Genomic DNA, 13,984 nt, shown 5'->3' on the forward strand with positions numbered 1-13,984 from the left:
TAGAGTAAATACTCAAAATACACAGAATTTGCTTATTCACATAGATGAACTTTACAGAAGGTCCTTTCGACAATGGTGGCTGTATTGTTTAAACTCGTAAGAATGAAAAAATGAGACTCATTATACAAATAAGCACATTTTCAAATATTTTTTAAATTGCCCAGTATGATTTAGTAACCATATTTTAATGTGTTTATTTTATAAAGGATAAAATTTATGCTGCTGATTCTTACTATATCTAGAGTCAAAACTGAACAAGTGGCAATAAAACTTTTTTTTTCTTTAAGAAGTTCTTAAGGAACAAAATTTACATTTTACAACTGGGTTTACCTTGGGACGCTGAGAGCAACAACTTAAAAAAAAGTCCGTGGGACCTTAATAGGGATAATTATTATAATTATAAATAAGGGCAAGATAAACTAAATAACAATAAGCAGAGTAAACCAAACCTCTAAGTTCTTGCCTATGGTGAGATGAAGCAATAGAAAGTGGAATGGTAGGACTGTGAGGCTGATGAAGTTCAAACCACGAGATGCCATAAATGGTCTTTCAAACACGCAATCCATAAAACTTCCATTACCAGAAGTGGGTGATAGGTTTCATTATCAGACCTTTGTGTTCAGGTTCTCACCTCCATGAGAAGAACACACAGTGCAGCTTAAGGCAAAGGGTGAAGAATGTGCGTGCATTATACCTGCTGATGGGATCACAAACTTCACCTCCTAAAACACGAAAGCATTTCTGTATTTCTTTTTGCAGGTATTGATCCGACTCTGAGAGACCTGATGCACCCTGTAAAGATCTCAGCACAGAAGGATAAAACATTGCCGAACAGCAAATCAGAAATAAAGCTAGAGAAAAAGAAATGTGCATATATTTTAGGGGAAAAATAGCAACAGGTCCTTTGTGTGTAGTCATGTGTCCACAGAAAAGAAGAATAACTAAATCAACTCTGGCATGAATATTTTATAGAAATTAGATTACAAAAACTGATTGTACACTGAAATTCTATTTATTTCTTCATTGCTTATTCATATTGCTTGGCAGTTATCAACTGATGAATACAACTACATAACTTAATTCCCCTTCAACCTGACTCCCTCCCCTTTTTTAAAATCAGCACTTACATTGCCTTCCAAGAACACAATTTTCTACTGAATATAATTATTTTCAATAAAAATCCCAAAGAAGTTGCAGACAAGCAACTGTCTTGGAGGAGAGAATCAAAACAACCTACAAACCCATTAAACAAATGCTGAAATTATTTTCCTACCTATTTCCATGAAGACAATGCTTCCACAGCTGGATAGCTCCACTGCCAAAGATCTAATTACTACTGCTTCCCAACCCAGTTCTTTGGGTTTTCTCAGATGATGATTATAACAATTCTTTCTCATCACTGACTAAAATGAACCTTTAGGTGTAAATTTTCATAAGTGATCCCTGACACTGACAGTTGAAACAGAGCACCTGCAAACCCTAATAGCCAGCCATGTAAGTACTTACTTGCTGGCAGAAATCAGCTAGTTATTACCAATGTTTTTATTTATCATATTATAGTAGCTACCCAGAGTATGTAAGCCAGAACAGGCTGGATTCTTCCCATGGGACCAAACAATTTACCCTCAAATGCCAGAGATGGAAGGCAGGATATCTTTATCCTTGGACCTTCTCACAAGAAGGGAAAAGCTGAGAAGTGTCCACCATCTCCCCTCTAGTCCTCTGACCCCCTGGAACACAGCGTAGTGTCAGCACATCTGCAGCTCAGGTACTGCTCGTTTTGACATGAGCCTCATCTCCTGGCTAGACAACACCAAGTGAAGCTGGACACCAGAGAAAATCACATATGGAAAAGGACTGAGGGCTTCATGTCAACAAACCCAGGCTCCAGCAGAGGTATTTACTGCTCAAGTATTCAACAGAACTACGTTAGCAATGTAGTAGCTGAGGCAGCAGTAAAGAGAAGCTGAAATCTCATTTCAGGTGGGTGCATGGCACAGGACAACATCCTGAAAGGAAAGGCCACTTTTTAGCCAATATACCCAAAGTGGTGTGTCTATTCAGATGGTTGGTAGAGAAGGGGCAAAACTATTTATTAAATGATGGGCTTACCTTACCTTGCAGGTGTTTACTGGCAGACTTGCTGCACTTATTACCTATTATTTATTTACTTTGCTATTTCACTAGCCATGTTCACGCTGCAGTGTTGTGGTCTCTGATGATTCTCTTACGGTTTCATGCCCTGTACTGTACTGCAGCTCGAATCACAAAATAGAAACATGATAGAGGTGCCCCTGGGGGAAGAAACCTACCTCTGTGGAACTGCTCAGATGACAATGACAGCAGATTCTTTCTGCTCTAAGATGAGACAGAGCACTAGATCCTCTCCACTGACCCGGTCATGATCAAGAGACTTTTAAACTTGGAGCTGCAATGGTAGGATCTGCCTCATAACCCTGTTCCTTACAGGTGTGCTCTGTACCTGACAGCTTGGAATAGGTGGCATGGGAGCTTCAGCTAGGGAAGGTTGCATAAAACATAGTGCTGAAGGCAAGAATGATGGAAAGATGCTGCAAGGCCACAAACTTGTTTTGATGTCCTCCATGCTGGCTGCAGACTGAAGCCTGAGCTCCAGAACTGCAACAGTGCATTTCTACAGAAAACAAATTCAGCTTCCCTTGCTGGTGTATCAGCCCATCAGACTCCTTGATATCTAATGTCATAAAGACATTCACACTCTCTACTTTGAGCACCTGACCTGGTGAAATCAAATGAAGAAAAGACAGAAGCATTACCTTACCTGTACAGTCAAGGGAGAGCTAGGTATGTCAGAGAAGTCTACCCAGAACTGATGAATGGTTACAGCAATCAGACTTCTCTAGGGCCTAATGCAGACAGGTTGATTGTGCTTTACTGAAAATAATCCACTTCACTAAAAGTATCTGCATGTCTGTCCTAAAATCATTCTTTTTATCAACACTATGAATATCCTTAAAACAGTCAACGCTAAATAAAACATGAGGACACAGCAATTTTGCCAAGATTTGTAATAGTCCCAGGGATCCGTAGGCATTAATACAGAGATTAAGATTGAACTCAAATGTTTACCTAGCTCCTGGCAAGCACCCAAAGTCCTCAGAGAATATGTTCTTAAGATAGACTTCATAGCAACCTCAACCACTGAAGGACTTTCAGGCTGGCTACACAAAGGAAACAACAGAAACACTTCCTAAAGAAACTGGCTTGTATTTGAATTAAATGCTTTCCCCATTCAGAAAAGCAAACATCAAAGCCAACAGTGACACTCTGGGCACTGAAATACGGACATGAAGAGATTCACATCAGACCAAATCAGAGCAGTGGTTGTCTGACTGCATGGGTAAGTACAACGTAGAGCAAGAGCACCCTGATCCCACATTAAACACTGTAAGCAACTACTGTAATACAAATAAACCATCTGTTGACAAACATTTGCATCTTTAATGAAAACTAAGTAACTGAATTGATTTTAGAAAATATTTTGGGATTTTATCTATCATAAAAGCAATGCTGATCCTTGTTGCACAAAACTCACTGCATTTATATGCCATACTATGTCTGATCTATGCTACATAGATCAGACATAGTAATCCAGTAACTGCAAAAAAATTAGAAATGCAGAAGAAAATTAGACAGGCAGAAGAAAAAGCAAACTGGAGAAAAAAAAAAAGAGCAAGGAAAAGAATAAGTAAAAATGACAAGGAAAAAACCAAATTTAAAGGAATGACGCCCCTAAATGTCTTCTGTTTGAGAGATAACAATCCAGCAAATAGTGGATGCTTAGACACATACTATCAGCAATATATTAAATTTTGGGCTGATCAGTGTCACGGCTCAGTCTTATACAAGATGGTGAAACTTGGTCCAGATCCAGCAAAGCACTTGGACTAATGTTCAATTTTCAGCTTGCGAGCAGTTTGACTGGTCAACATTGTGACTTTAAGAGGTGAGCATTTGCTTAAACTCTTTGTTGGATAAGTACCAAGGAGTAATATTGCTAAGTTCAAATTCCTGAAGATCCTCATTCAGATCTCAAAAACACCAGAAAACATTAGTTTAAAGCCCTTGCCCTCAATTAAGAAAGAATTAGCTTGGCTCCAGTTTCTTAAAGTAATGAAATGAACAGCAAAATCCTTACTTAAATCACTTGGCTCACATTTTCAGCTATTTTTTCAGAGTCAAGAAGGCTTGAAAATTTAAAAAAAGCGAGTGCAAAGATTTCTGTGTAGTCAGTCTTGTCCCCAGGAGCTAGTGTTAAAAAACAATTAATCTATCCTCAGGCTCATAAAAGCATGAGAATCGGTGAATCTGAATGTACTCTGCACCTTGCTCATTTGAACCTTCAGGACAGCTGTCTCATTTTCACTCTCCCATGACAACTTTACTCACCCAAAGGGACTAGGATTACTGTCCTCTTGTTCTGGGGCACTCTTCTGCAATAGGGCAACAGCAACTTGAGAAGTGCAGGTAATGCAGAAAGCAGCAAAGAAATGTTAACCCTGTCTGGATGAAGGAAATCTGCTTTCCTTTCCCTATATACCTCATACTTACTTTTGTCCGCATATTCTGCAATCTCTATATTTCACCTTACTTAATAACCTTTGTCTGCTACAAGCGATTGCTTAAGCAGCCCTGGGAGCAGATCAGTCTTCTGCTGGCTACAATGTGTAGAGCTGAATGGGAGGAAATGAACTTCATCTGGTGAAACAGCTTCTGCTAAAAACTTATGGGAACCAATTCCTGAGATTCCTCTATCTGATTTAAAAGCCCTTTCATAAAGATATTTATCTAACATTTTTAAACAGATCTTTTCATTCATCCCTGAATTGAGAATAAAAGCAATCTGATAAAAAATACACAGGCTACATGCCAAAGCAGAAGTAGTAATTCATTGGCCTTGAAATACAGTTCTTTTACTAGAAACATTACAAAGACGAGGACCGTGTGTCATTAAAAAAAAAAAGTCAGTTTTTAACAGGCATTCTTCAGAATAGGCTCCACATTTCATCCTCAATTATCAGTTCATAAATCTAGAATTTCTTAGCTGCTAGCAGATGGGCAAAGGCCACTGAAAAAGGACCTCACAAAATTAGTGCGATTCAGAAAATTAACAACAGTCTGAACAAATTTCTTCCCACAGTACACTGGATTTTCCAGAGCCATTCCTCTTTAGCAAAGGGCCCGTAGAAAACTAAAACCCAGAAACAGCCAGAAAAGAAATTATCTTTCAGCTGCCAAGATGGATTATCTGCAAATTAACTTGGATATATATTTTACTTATGGATTAAATTCAGTAGTTGATAATGATATCCTGCACTTATATATAGCCTTTCAAAGTTTCAAGTGTTCAAAAGTAACGCAAGTTTTAGGAGGGTTGGGGACGGACCATGAATTTACAGCTTAAGTAGCTCAACCACATTCCCTATCAAAGGAATGAGAACTCCTTCAGGAACTACCAGGAAAAGCCAATATTCAAACTCACTGACCTAGCAAGCTTTGCTCTCCCATAGAAAATTGTAATACATGAATACCTTGATTCCTCTACTGTCAGAATAGCCCTCTGGTTTCTATCGAATGGCGAATGCCAACGCACACCTCAGCATCCTCACAACTTAAGTTCCTATGTGAGGCTGACAGGAGTAAATGCTTAAAAAAAAATAATCAGTGACTAAAGTCAGGATCATAAATCCTTACTTTGATATCTCCCTATAAACATTTTACTATCAAGAGAATTCTTCCTCCATTTTCAAACTGAAAAAAAAGGCGTTTAATTCCATTTAATTCTAAAATAATCGAGAAATTCTACTCTGCAAGACAGAACTGAACAAAAATAAAGGGACAAAAGGAAAGTTTCCCATCTTATTAGCCACTCATGCATACACACGGACAGTCTTTTTTTTCATAATGATTCACCATAATAGATTTTTTCACATCATACAGCATTAAAAGAATGTCTGCTTTTAACCTCCGAAGTATATATGAAATACCCTCCATCCATTGCTTGTTTTTCTGTCCTTACCTTCTTTTCAGTACACAAACCAATCTTCCAGTCTGTCCTTACGAGACATTTCCTGTTATCTGCTGCCCATTTTCAAATTACAACCACAATGATTTTGACCTTATGGCTGAGAAAGTCTGTGGGAATTACTTTCAGAGAGAAAGAAGAACATTTTTTCTATCGTCCCCAAAAACCTCAGTTGCAAGGGTTTGGTTGAATAAAACAAAATAATAACTTTTTGGATACAATTCAAACATCAACAAGTTTGATTCAGAAATAAGATTTCTAAACATTTTTGAGTAAATGGCAAGGGCTCCCTAGAATGGAAGCAGCTATGTTACATTAGCTATAGCAGACATCAGTACGACCATGAGGGCAATGTTGCTTTAATGGGCATTAAATTGACATGATGCAGACATTCGAAAATAAAGTTCAAGTACTCAGGCTGTGCTTGCATGGGCTGTGCCCTTAAATGATCTGTGTTTATCAATGACAGATTGTCAAAGATGGGAATTAATAAAGGAAAGCTACTGCTGCACTTTACTGACCGAGTTCTGGTCTGGGAGAGCTAACAGTCCTCTTCTTCCTTTACCTGTTCCCCAACAAATGCATTTAACTGGCACACAAAAGCACACGTATTTAAGGGAGGAGTGTGTACCTTCTCCTGGAGTTTGTGTGCCTGGGGAGCATCACAATATTAGACCTGATATCCAAATCAAAACATATTTACGTTACGGTTGATCAAATCAAAACTCAACTTCAGACCAAACTTTACCTGTATCTAGGACCACAAGGATGTCAGGTCATAGAAAAAGGTTTGCCAAAACTTAATGACAGAAGCTAGAGTCTCAGAATACAAAGGGATGTGCAAAATCCTACTAAAGCCATTAGTCAAATAAACTAAACAGTTTGCTTTTCCTGTACTGCCTCCTGTATTCAACAGAACTTGTGAAATCATTTTCCATTGACATATTTTAAGATAATATGGATTTTTGACCAAATAAAAACCCTACTTTAATTTTTTTTTTCTTTTTAATATAAGAAAATGTCTTTTGATATTGCAAAAAATACAATTTTTTTTACCCACTACTTACTCCTCCATTGCAATAATGGAGCAATTTCATGCTTATGACAGTGGTTGGTTGCCATTAAAATAATTGCAGCAATGTAGAATCACCACTTTTCCATGATATGGACTAGAAAGTGGAAAAAAATATTTAGACTGCAAATACTTCATCTCATCACCAGAACAAGGGAAAATAAGATCCAAGTGTGATGACTGAAGTTCATTAGCTACTTTAGTGACGATGCATGAGACAAAGAATTTATTGCCGTTTCCCATCAAGGAACATAGCATCATAGAATAGTTTGGGTTGGAAGGGACCTTTAAAGGTCATCTAGTCCAACCCCCCTGCAAGGAGCAGGGACATCTTCAACCAGATCATATTCTCTTTAACAAGAATTAGCAAAATGACTATTTTTTTCCCCTACAAATATAGCAGATAGCCATACAAAGCCAGAGAGCAGTCACGGTTAACATAAAGATGGCCTTTTACACAGCTGTTTACTGATACGAACTGCACTTTTCCATTGTGCATTAACTACCAAGGGTAATACAGATATCAGCACAGGAAAGAGAAGACAGCTCTGCCTCCTCATTGCGATGACTTTCACTTCTACAAGCTAGGGACATGCAGTCTTCATAGCAGGTCTCATAATCCCATCTTCATTGACTTCAATAAAGCCAAAGTGATTTTCATCAGCTGAGGAACTGGTCTGACCTGTATAGAACAGGCTACTGTGCACAATAAAAGCCCAAAGGCTGAAACACTCTCAAATCCAAGCACCTAGACATAGATAAGAGGCAAATTTGTAGCTCCTTTCAAATTTGCAACAAATTTCCATGGATTTCAGCACGGCATAAACTCCCCTTGTGGCAAACTGGAGCTAATTCATCGGCATCATTGCAGCTACACTGATTTATTCCAGCTCAGGTGCTGTCCTTAAACTTCTGTGGTTGCGGAGCATATATTCATGACCTAATCCATTATCATGGCATGGGGAAATGGAAGAAATGAAAGCAGCACAAATAAAGATTTTATCACTTAAATAAAATTGAGAGTTGTTATTCTTTATGTTTATTTCAGTTATCATTCATTTCTTACCTCACAGACACAAGCAAGCTATTGTTCAACTTCAGTTCTCTCAGATTAGGTAGATAGGCACCTGTGGGGTCAGAATAAAGAATCACTTTGCAGACCGAGGAGTGGAGTGAAGGAAACTTTAGACAATTATCAGTTGAAGCATCTAATTTTACATGCATTTCTTACCTGTTTCTGCCAGATCTGTGCTGGATCTTTTCTAAGAAAATTAGTGAGATTATTTCATTCGAAAAATATTTCAACCTTTGCATTTTTGCAACATAAATGTATTATCTGTTTGACTACCCAATTATAATTTTTGGAACTCCTTTCTGACAATTCTGATAGAGCACCTTTCCAGACAGACAACAACAGAAACTGGCTTGATGGGTGACTGTTTGCTTTGGTCTGATTCCCAACCCTTATTGACTATTAACTGAGTGATAATCCAAAGAGGTAAGAGATGCTTTAAAGTATAGCATTACATTTCTACATAATGCTCTTCCTTTTCTCCCCTAAATCTGTTTTTAACTTATTTCATGGCAAGTAGTGATTGGATACTGTCATAGTTTAGCCCCACTCAGAACCAAGCTACAAAGTTTTTCACTCACTCTCCCCACCCTCCGAGAGAATAGAGGAGAGAAAATACAACACAAAGCTCGAGGTTTGAGATAAGGACAGGGAGAGATCATTGAAGTTACCATTACAGGCAAAACAGGCTCGACTTGGGGAAAACTATTTATTTATTATTAATAAAACCACAGCAGGATAATGAGAAAGAGATCAAAAAAAAACTTCCCCCACCCCTCCCTCTTCCCAGGCTTAACTTAATTTCAAATTATCTCTACCTCCTTCCCCACCCTGAGCGACACAGGGAGGGAATAGGGAATGGGGTTTGCAGTCAGCTGATCACATGTTGTTTTCCACCGCTGCTTCCTCCTCAGGGGAAGAACTCCTCACATTCCTCCTCTGCTCCAGCGTGGTGTCCCTTGCGCTACAGTCCTTCATGAAACTGCTCTGGCAGGGGTCATCTCTTCCACGGGGTGCAGTCCCTCCAGAACAGCTGCCCCAGAGCAGGCCCTGCACAGGCCTCAGCCTCCTTCAGGCATCCACCTCCCCCGATGTGGGGTCCTCCAAGGGCTGCATGTGGATCTCTGCTCCTCCGTGGACCTCCATGGGCTGCAGGGGGACAGCCTGCCTCACCATGGGCTGCACCACAGGCTGCAGGGGAATTCTGGCCAGGAGCAGCATTACTCCTGCCCCTCCTTCTTCACTGACCTTGGTGTCTGCAGCCGTTCCTCTCTCAAGAAATTATTCACAATCGGCTCAGGCAGACGCCTCTTAGGTTCTCTTCACATCTCATCTCCTCTCCACTTCTTGCAGCCAGGCCGGGCTGAGTTGGGCCCAGGCGGCTGCCCGGCGGGAGGCGAGAGGGTGGGGGCTGCAAGGCCCACAAGGCTCGCACCTCCCCCTCTCTGCCCCTGCTTCTGCTTCTTCACTCTTTTTTTTTCTTTTAGAATTTTCTCCTTCTTAAATGGAATCTTAAATATGTTATCACAGAGGCATTATCGCTGTCACCAATTAGCTTGGCCTTGTCCAGCAGCAGGTCAACCCTACACCCTGCCAGGTCCACCGGACAAAGGGGAAAAAACTTCTATCAGCTTCTCACAGAAGCTGCCACTGTAGCCCTGTCCACTACACAAAACCAGCACAGATACACAGATAAGTAACACTTCTTCAAAATGTAATTTTGAGTCAAACAACAAAAACTTAACTTCGCATGTCACATCGTCATCTTTTATAGTTCAGAGGTCCCCAAAATGCTACTTATGTTTTGCTAAGCATTGCCTTCTCCTTTTAATTTTCTGGATGTGATCCATTGTTTACTATTAAATTACTGTACAAGTTTCATATCCATGAAAATCTCACTATTCTGTTGTTATTACTTTGATTAATGCTTTTTTTTTTCTGTTCCCAAGAATAGAATTGGTTGCTTCTACCGGTATCTCTGAACCAAAATCATAGATCAAATCCCTCCAAGCTACAGGATATTCGTATACAAGCTCAAGTCCCAGGAAAGATTTGCTATTGACAACAGCAAACTTTTACCCATTCCCACTAGCAGAGCTTACCCATGGCTGGCGAGGATTCTCCAGTATAACATACAACCATGCAGAGGTATTACTAATATTAGACAAATTGGATCATTGCTGAAACATTAAAATCTGTTCTCAGCAGATGTTTTTATGAGTCCTCTGAGTAATCTCTCTCTGGCAAGGGTGATTTAGCAGTGTCTAGAGGGACATTATTTGATCTCTTTGCAACGGATCAAAAGAAAAAAACCAAACAAATAAAGAAGTCAAAAAAAAAAAAAAAAAGAAAAAGGGAGTGGGATCTCAAAAGCAAACAGAGGAGGTCATGTTGTTCATCTCATTTCCCCAAACAGAACAAGAGCATTTATGGCAAAAACATTTTAATAAATCATGTTTTAGTAGAAGCATTATCTATATCTAATGCTATTTGGGAGTGATTATAACACACATATTGCTCTTCATGCTATACTGCAAATATTTAACTTCATGTCTTGGCAAAGCTCTTTAGAATTAAAAATTCAAAAGACATTGTGCAATTTTTTAGCCTTATTTTTTAATAATTTTCCATAATCCATAAAAATTGTAGTACAAATTATAACACACCATCCACATCCTGCAGTGTATACTTTCTCACGTCAAACAAACTTTAAAAAGTATGGCAACAAAATAATTTGGAATCCTGACAGAGGAGATACTAGGATCTCTGTTAATTATTCACAGCAGTCATACTAGCTACTGAGCAAAGACTTCCTCAGATATAATCCATGCACTAAGACTACCCTCCCAGAAAAAAAATCAAAATCTAGATTAAAAAAAAATACTATCATGCTTCTGATAAGAAACCTGAAGCACAGAGAGATTAAATTACTTCCCCTGAAGTGTTAAAGGAAAGAAGAAGAAGGATGCAGTATCTTCTCCAGTCCCAGCACAGCAGCGGGTAATAGCCTTGCCACGGATTCAACCAGAGAGGTTAAAGGGTTACCAAGCAAAGGCTATTGCAGGGCATTACAAAGCAAATGGGTTTTTTAAATGAGTATTGAGCAGAAGATTTGAATGAGGAGTCAAGAAGACTAGTTCAAGAGAAACTGAGAGACTTACTCAAGACAGATCTTTCCACTGAATGCATTTATGGTTGGTTCAGGAAAAAAGCAACTATTAAAGGATTCAAAGAGGCAGAGTGACAGGCTGATGATACAATTTTCACATCTGGCTATTTCATTACTGTAACCTGATCCTCCATCTCAGAGATTTTGTTGTACTTTGGCACAATCTATCCCTGGGAACTTGTGGAGTGTTAAGCTCTAATGTGCTGTTTACTAGGCTGAAATAAAAGCATACTCTGTGCAGTGGTGCAAAATTCTGCCAACAAGACTTTTGCAATATATTTCTCCAATTCCACAGGCTCTTTCCTCCTTTAAGTTTTATATTATATATGTAATTGTTTTTTGGTGCTAAGAATTCATTGTCCATTTGATTTTGCTGGTTCTTATACTCCCAATTCCTTATATACAGATTAGAGACTGGAAGATTAAGTTAAGAAGAGAAAATTGTAAGATGACAAAACAAGAGATCTATCCAAATATAACAACATACATCTAATTTTCTTAATTTTAACCCTCATGGCATCTTTCCTGCGAGCAAGGACACAATTTATTCTTATATTAACATAAAAATACTCTAAAATATCAACAATATTGATTTCTAATATTTACTTTAAAAGTACAAACAATATATTCCTCATCCTGAAACTGCCTTCATACTGCATAATTTTGATTTTTAAAAATGGGAATGATTAAAAAAAATTCTGATGACTGCAGTACAAGGCTGAGAATCCAGAATGGTGAGCAATGTTATCTCGTCTGTCTACGATTCCCACTCACTAAGCACCCTTTTTGTTATACGACTCTGAAATTACTAACCACCAATAACATACTAGTGTTAAACTATTCTACTGTACTATCCAGTGGAACAAAACTAAATGCAGAGCAGAAAGAAATCAAAGTGTAAAGTAGGTGAATAAAAGCGACACATGCATGCTCAACAACATTGCCTCAAGTGCTGCACTTCACAAGCAGAGTAGTGATGCAGATGTCTTTCTGAGTTGCCTTGGCACAGCAGGTGACTTACAGATAACTGGCTAGGAGTAAGGAGAAAACAGGCAAGATGCTGGTTTTATTATATTCTACAAGCTACAACACAACACTTGTTGTTTACATTATGATGTATTCTTTAGGTAGCATCATATATCTTGTTTTTCTACTGTTAACAAAAAATCATCATGGCTTGACTTCTTACGCCTTCTGGAATACGGACTAGTGAAAAGCGTACACAAAAGAAATTACTGACAAATCCCTGTGTTGGCATAAGGCAACCTACGTGTTTTGTACATTCTACAGTACAAACCTCATGTGAACACAGGCTGCACTCTTCTAAGGAGCAACCTGATACACAAATTAAACAGGCTATTTAATTCACTTAAGCTGTGTTTGATCAAGTAAGATATATCACCTTGATGTTCTTTCCACACCTGTCCTAAATATGCATTTTTTTGCACATTCCTGGGGTGAATTGGGCAACGCAACTGAAGATAAGACTGGAGCACTTGCAGGCAAATCCAAGCTAGCTGCAGTCTAGCTACCCAAGATAAGAACTCCAACAAACACATCACTGCAGGGTTTAACATAAGCTCACTGCCTCAGTGCCTACTTGTGACTCCCGGAGAGCCTGCCCAAGCCCTGCTGCAGTGGGTGCTCTGGCACCTTCTCAGTGAGGCTTGTCAGTACCAGCTAAACCATGACCAGTGTGGGCAGGGATGCACACACCAGACTTACGCCTCCAGCCGCTGTACTGGCTTGCTGAATATGCAAGCACCTGCCGCTGCGACGCTGGCTGCCAGCAAGTACCTCCTGACTTCACATCAGGAACACCGACAAATAGAGCACGAGGAAAGAGAGATTACGACTCTACATGAAAAATAACGGTGCCTACTTCTGAACCTTTAGCGGAGCTTTTCCTTGATAAAATGTGTGCAAGGGAAGCAGCAGTCTCCAGACACATAATCAACTTAGCCTGGCCACCAGCAGGCAACAATTCGGTAAGTACCAGCGAACAGCACTGTGGGTAACTTGATTTGTAGCTATTAAAATCACTTAGAAATAAGAGAACTATATAGTGTCTTAAATGACTCTATCCTACCATTACTTTCAACAGGAATTTTTACGAGCCAGTCATGAATGCGGTCCCAGATCTGCCAGCAATCAAAAGTGAAGGGATAAGGTAATGAAAATGAAATAGTCCATCAGTTTGAACATGAACTGAAGCCTACTTGCAGCTGAAGAGTACAGAAGTCAAGTCCAAGACCTGCAAAGCTGGATACAAGACTTGCCAAGGTGGTTCAATATTTCACCTGTTGCTCAGCAAGGTGCACTGAAAACAAACAGCTAGAGATTTCAACAATTACCCTGAGCCTTGCTAAGACTCAGATTCAAGGTCTGGCACGAAGCCTTTTCTTAATTTTAAAACCATTCACATGAAAATATTTTAATATCGGTCTTTTCGTGTTTTAGCCTACATCCTGTCCCTAAGAAACGTAACTGTTCCTCTCCACCACGTCATGCCATTGTGCAGAGGCTGACCTGACAAACTGGGAAAGGTTAGCAGGATGGTGCTTTAAAGTTTAACGCATCCCAAAGTGGATTGCTTATAAGAAAAAC

At 39.3% G+C, this 13,984-nt stretch overlaps 1 protein-coding gene across 2 annotated transcripts in view; it reads right to left on the reverse strand.

Moving 5' to 3' along the window:
* LRRC56 (leucine rich repeat containing 56) overlaps positions 1–13,984 on the reverse strand; it is a 69,345-nt gene that overhangs the window by 28,787 nt on the left and 26,574 nt on the right. For both annotated transcript variants that reach the window (XM_086748810.1, XM_086748811.1), the window contains one exon: positions 8,203–8,263. In XM_086748810.1, the coding sequence (XP_086604936.1) occupies positions 8,203–8,263 (61 nt within the window). The remainder of the gene's footprint in view (positions 1–8,202; positions 8,264–13,984) is intronic.

This window comes from Chlamydotis macqueenii, chromosome 5 (genome assembly GCF_036417535.1).
Source record: "Chlamydotis macqueenii isolate bChlMac1 chromosome 5, bChlMac1.mat, whole genome shotgun sequence".
Taxonomy (NCBI): domain Eukaryota; kingdom Metazoa; phylum Chordata; class Aves; order Otidiformes; family Otididae; genus Chlamydotis; species Chlamydotis macqueenii.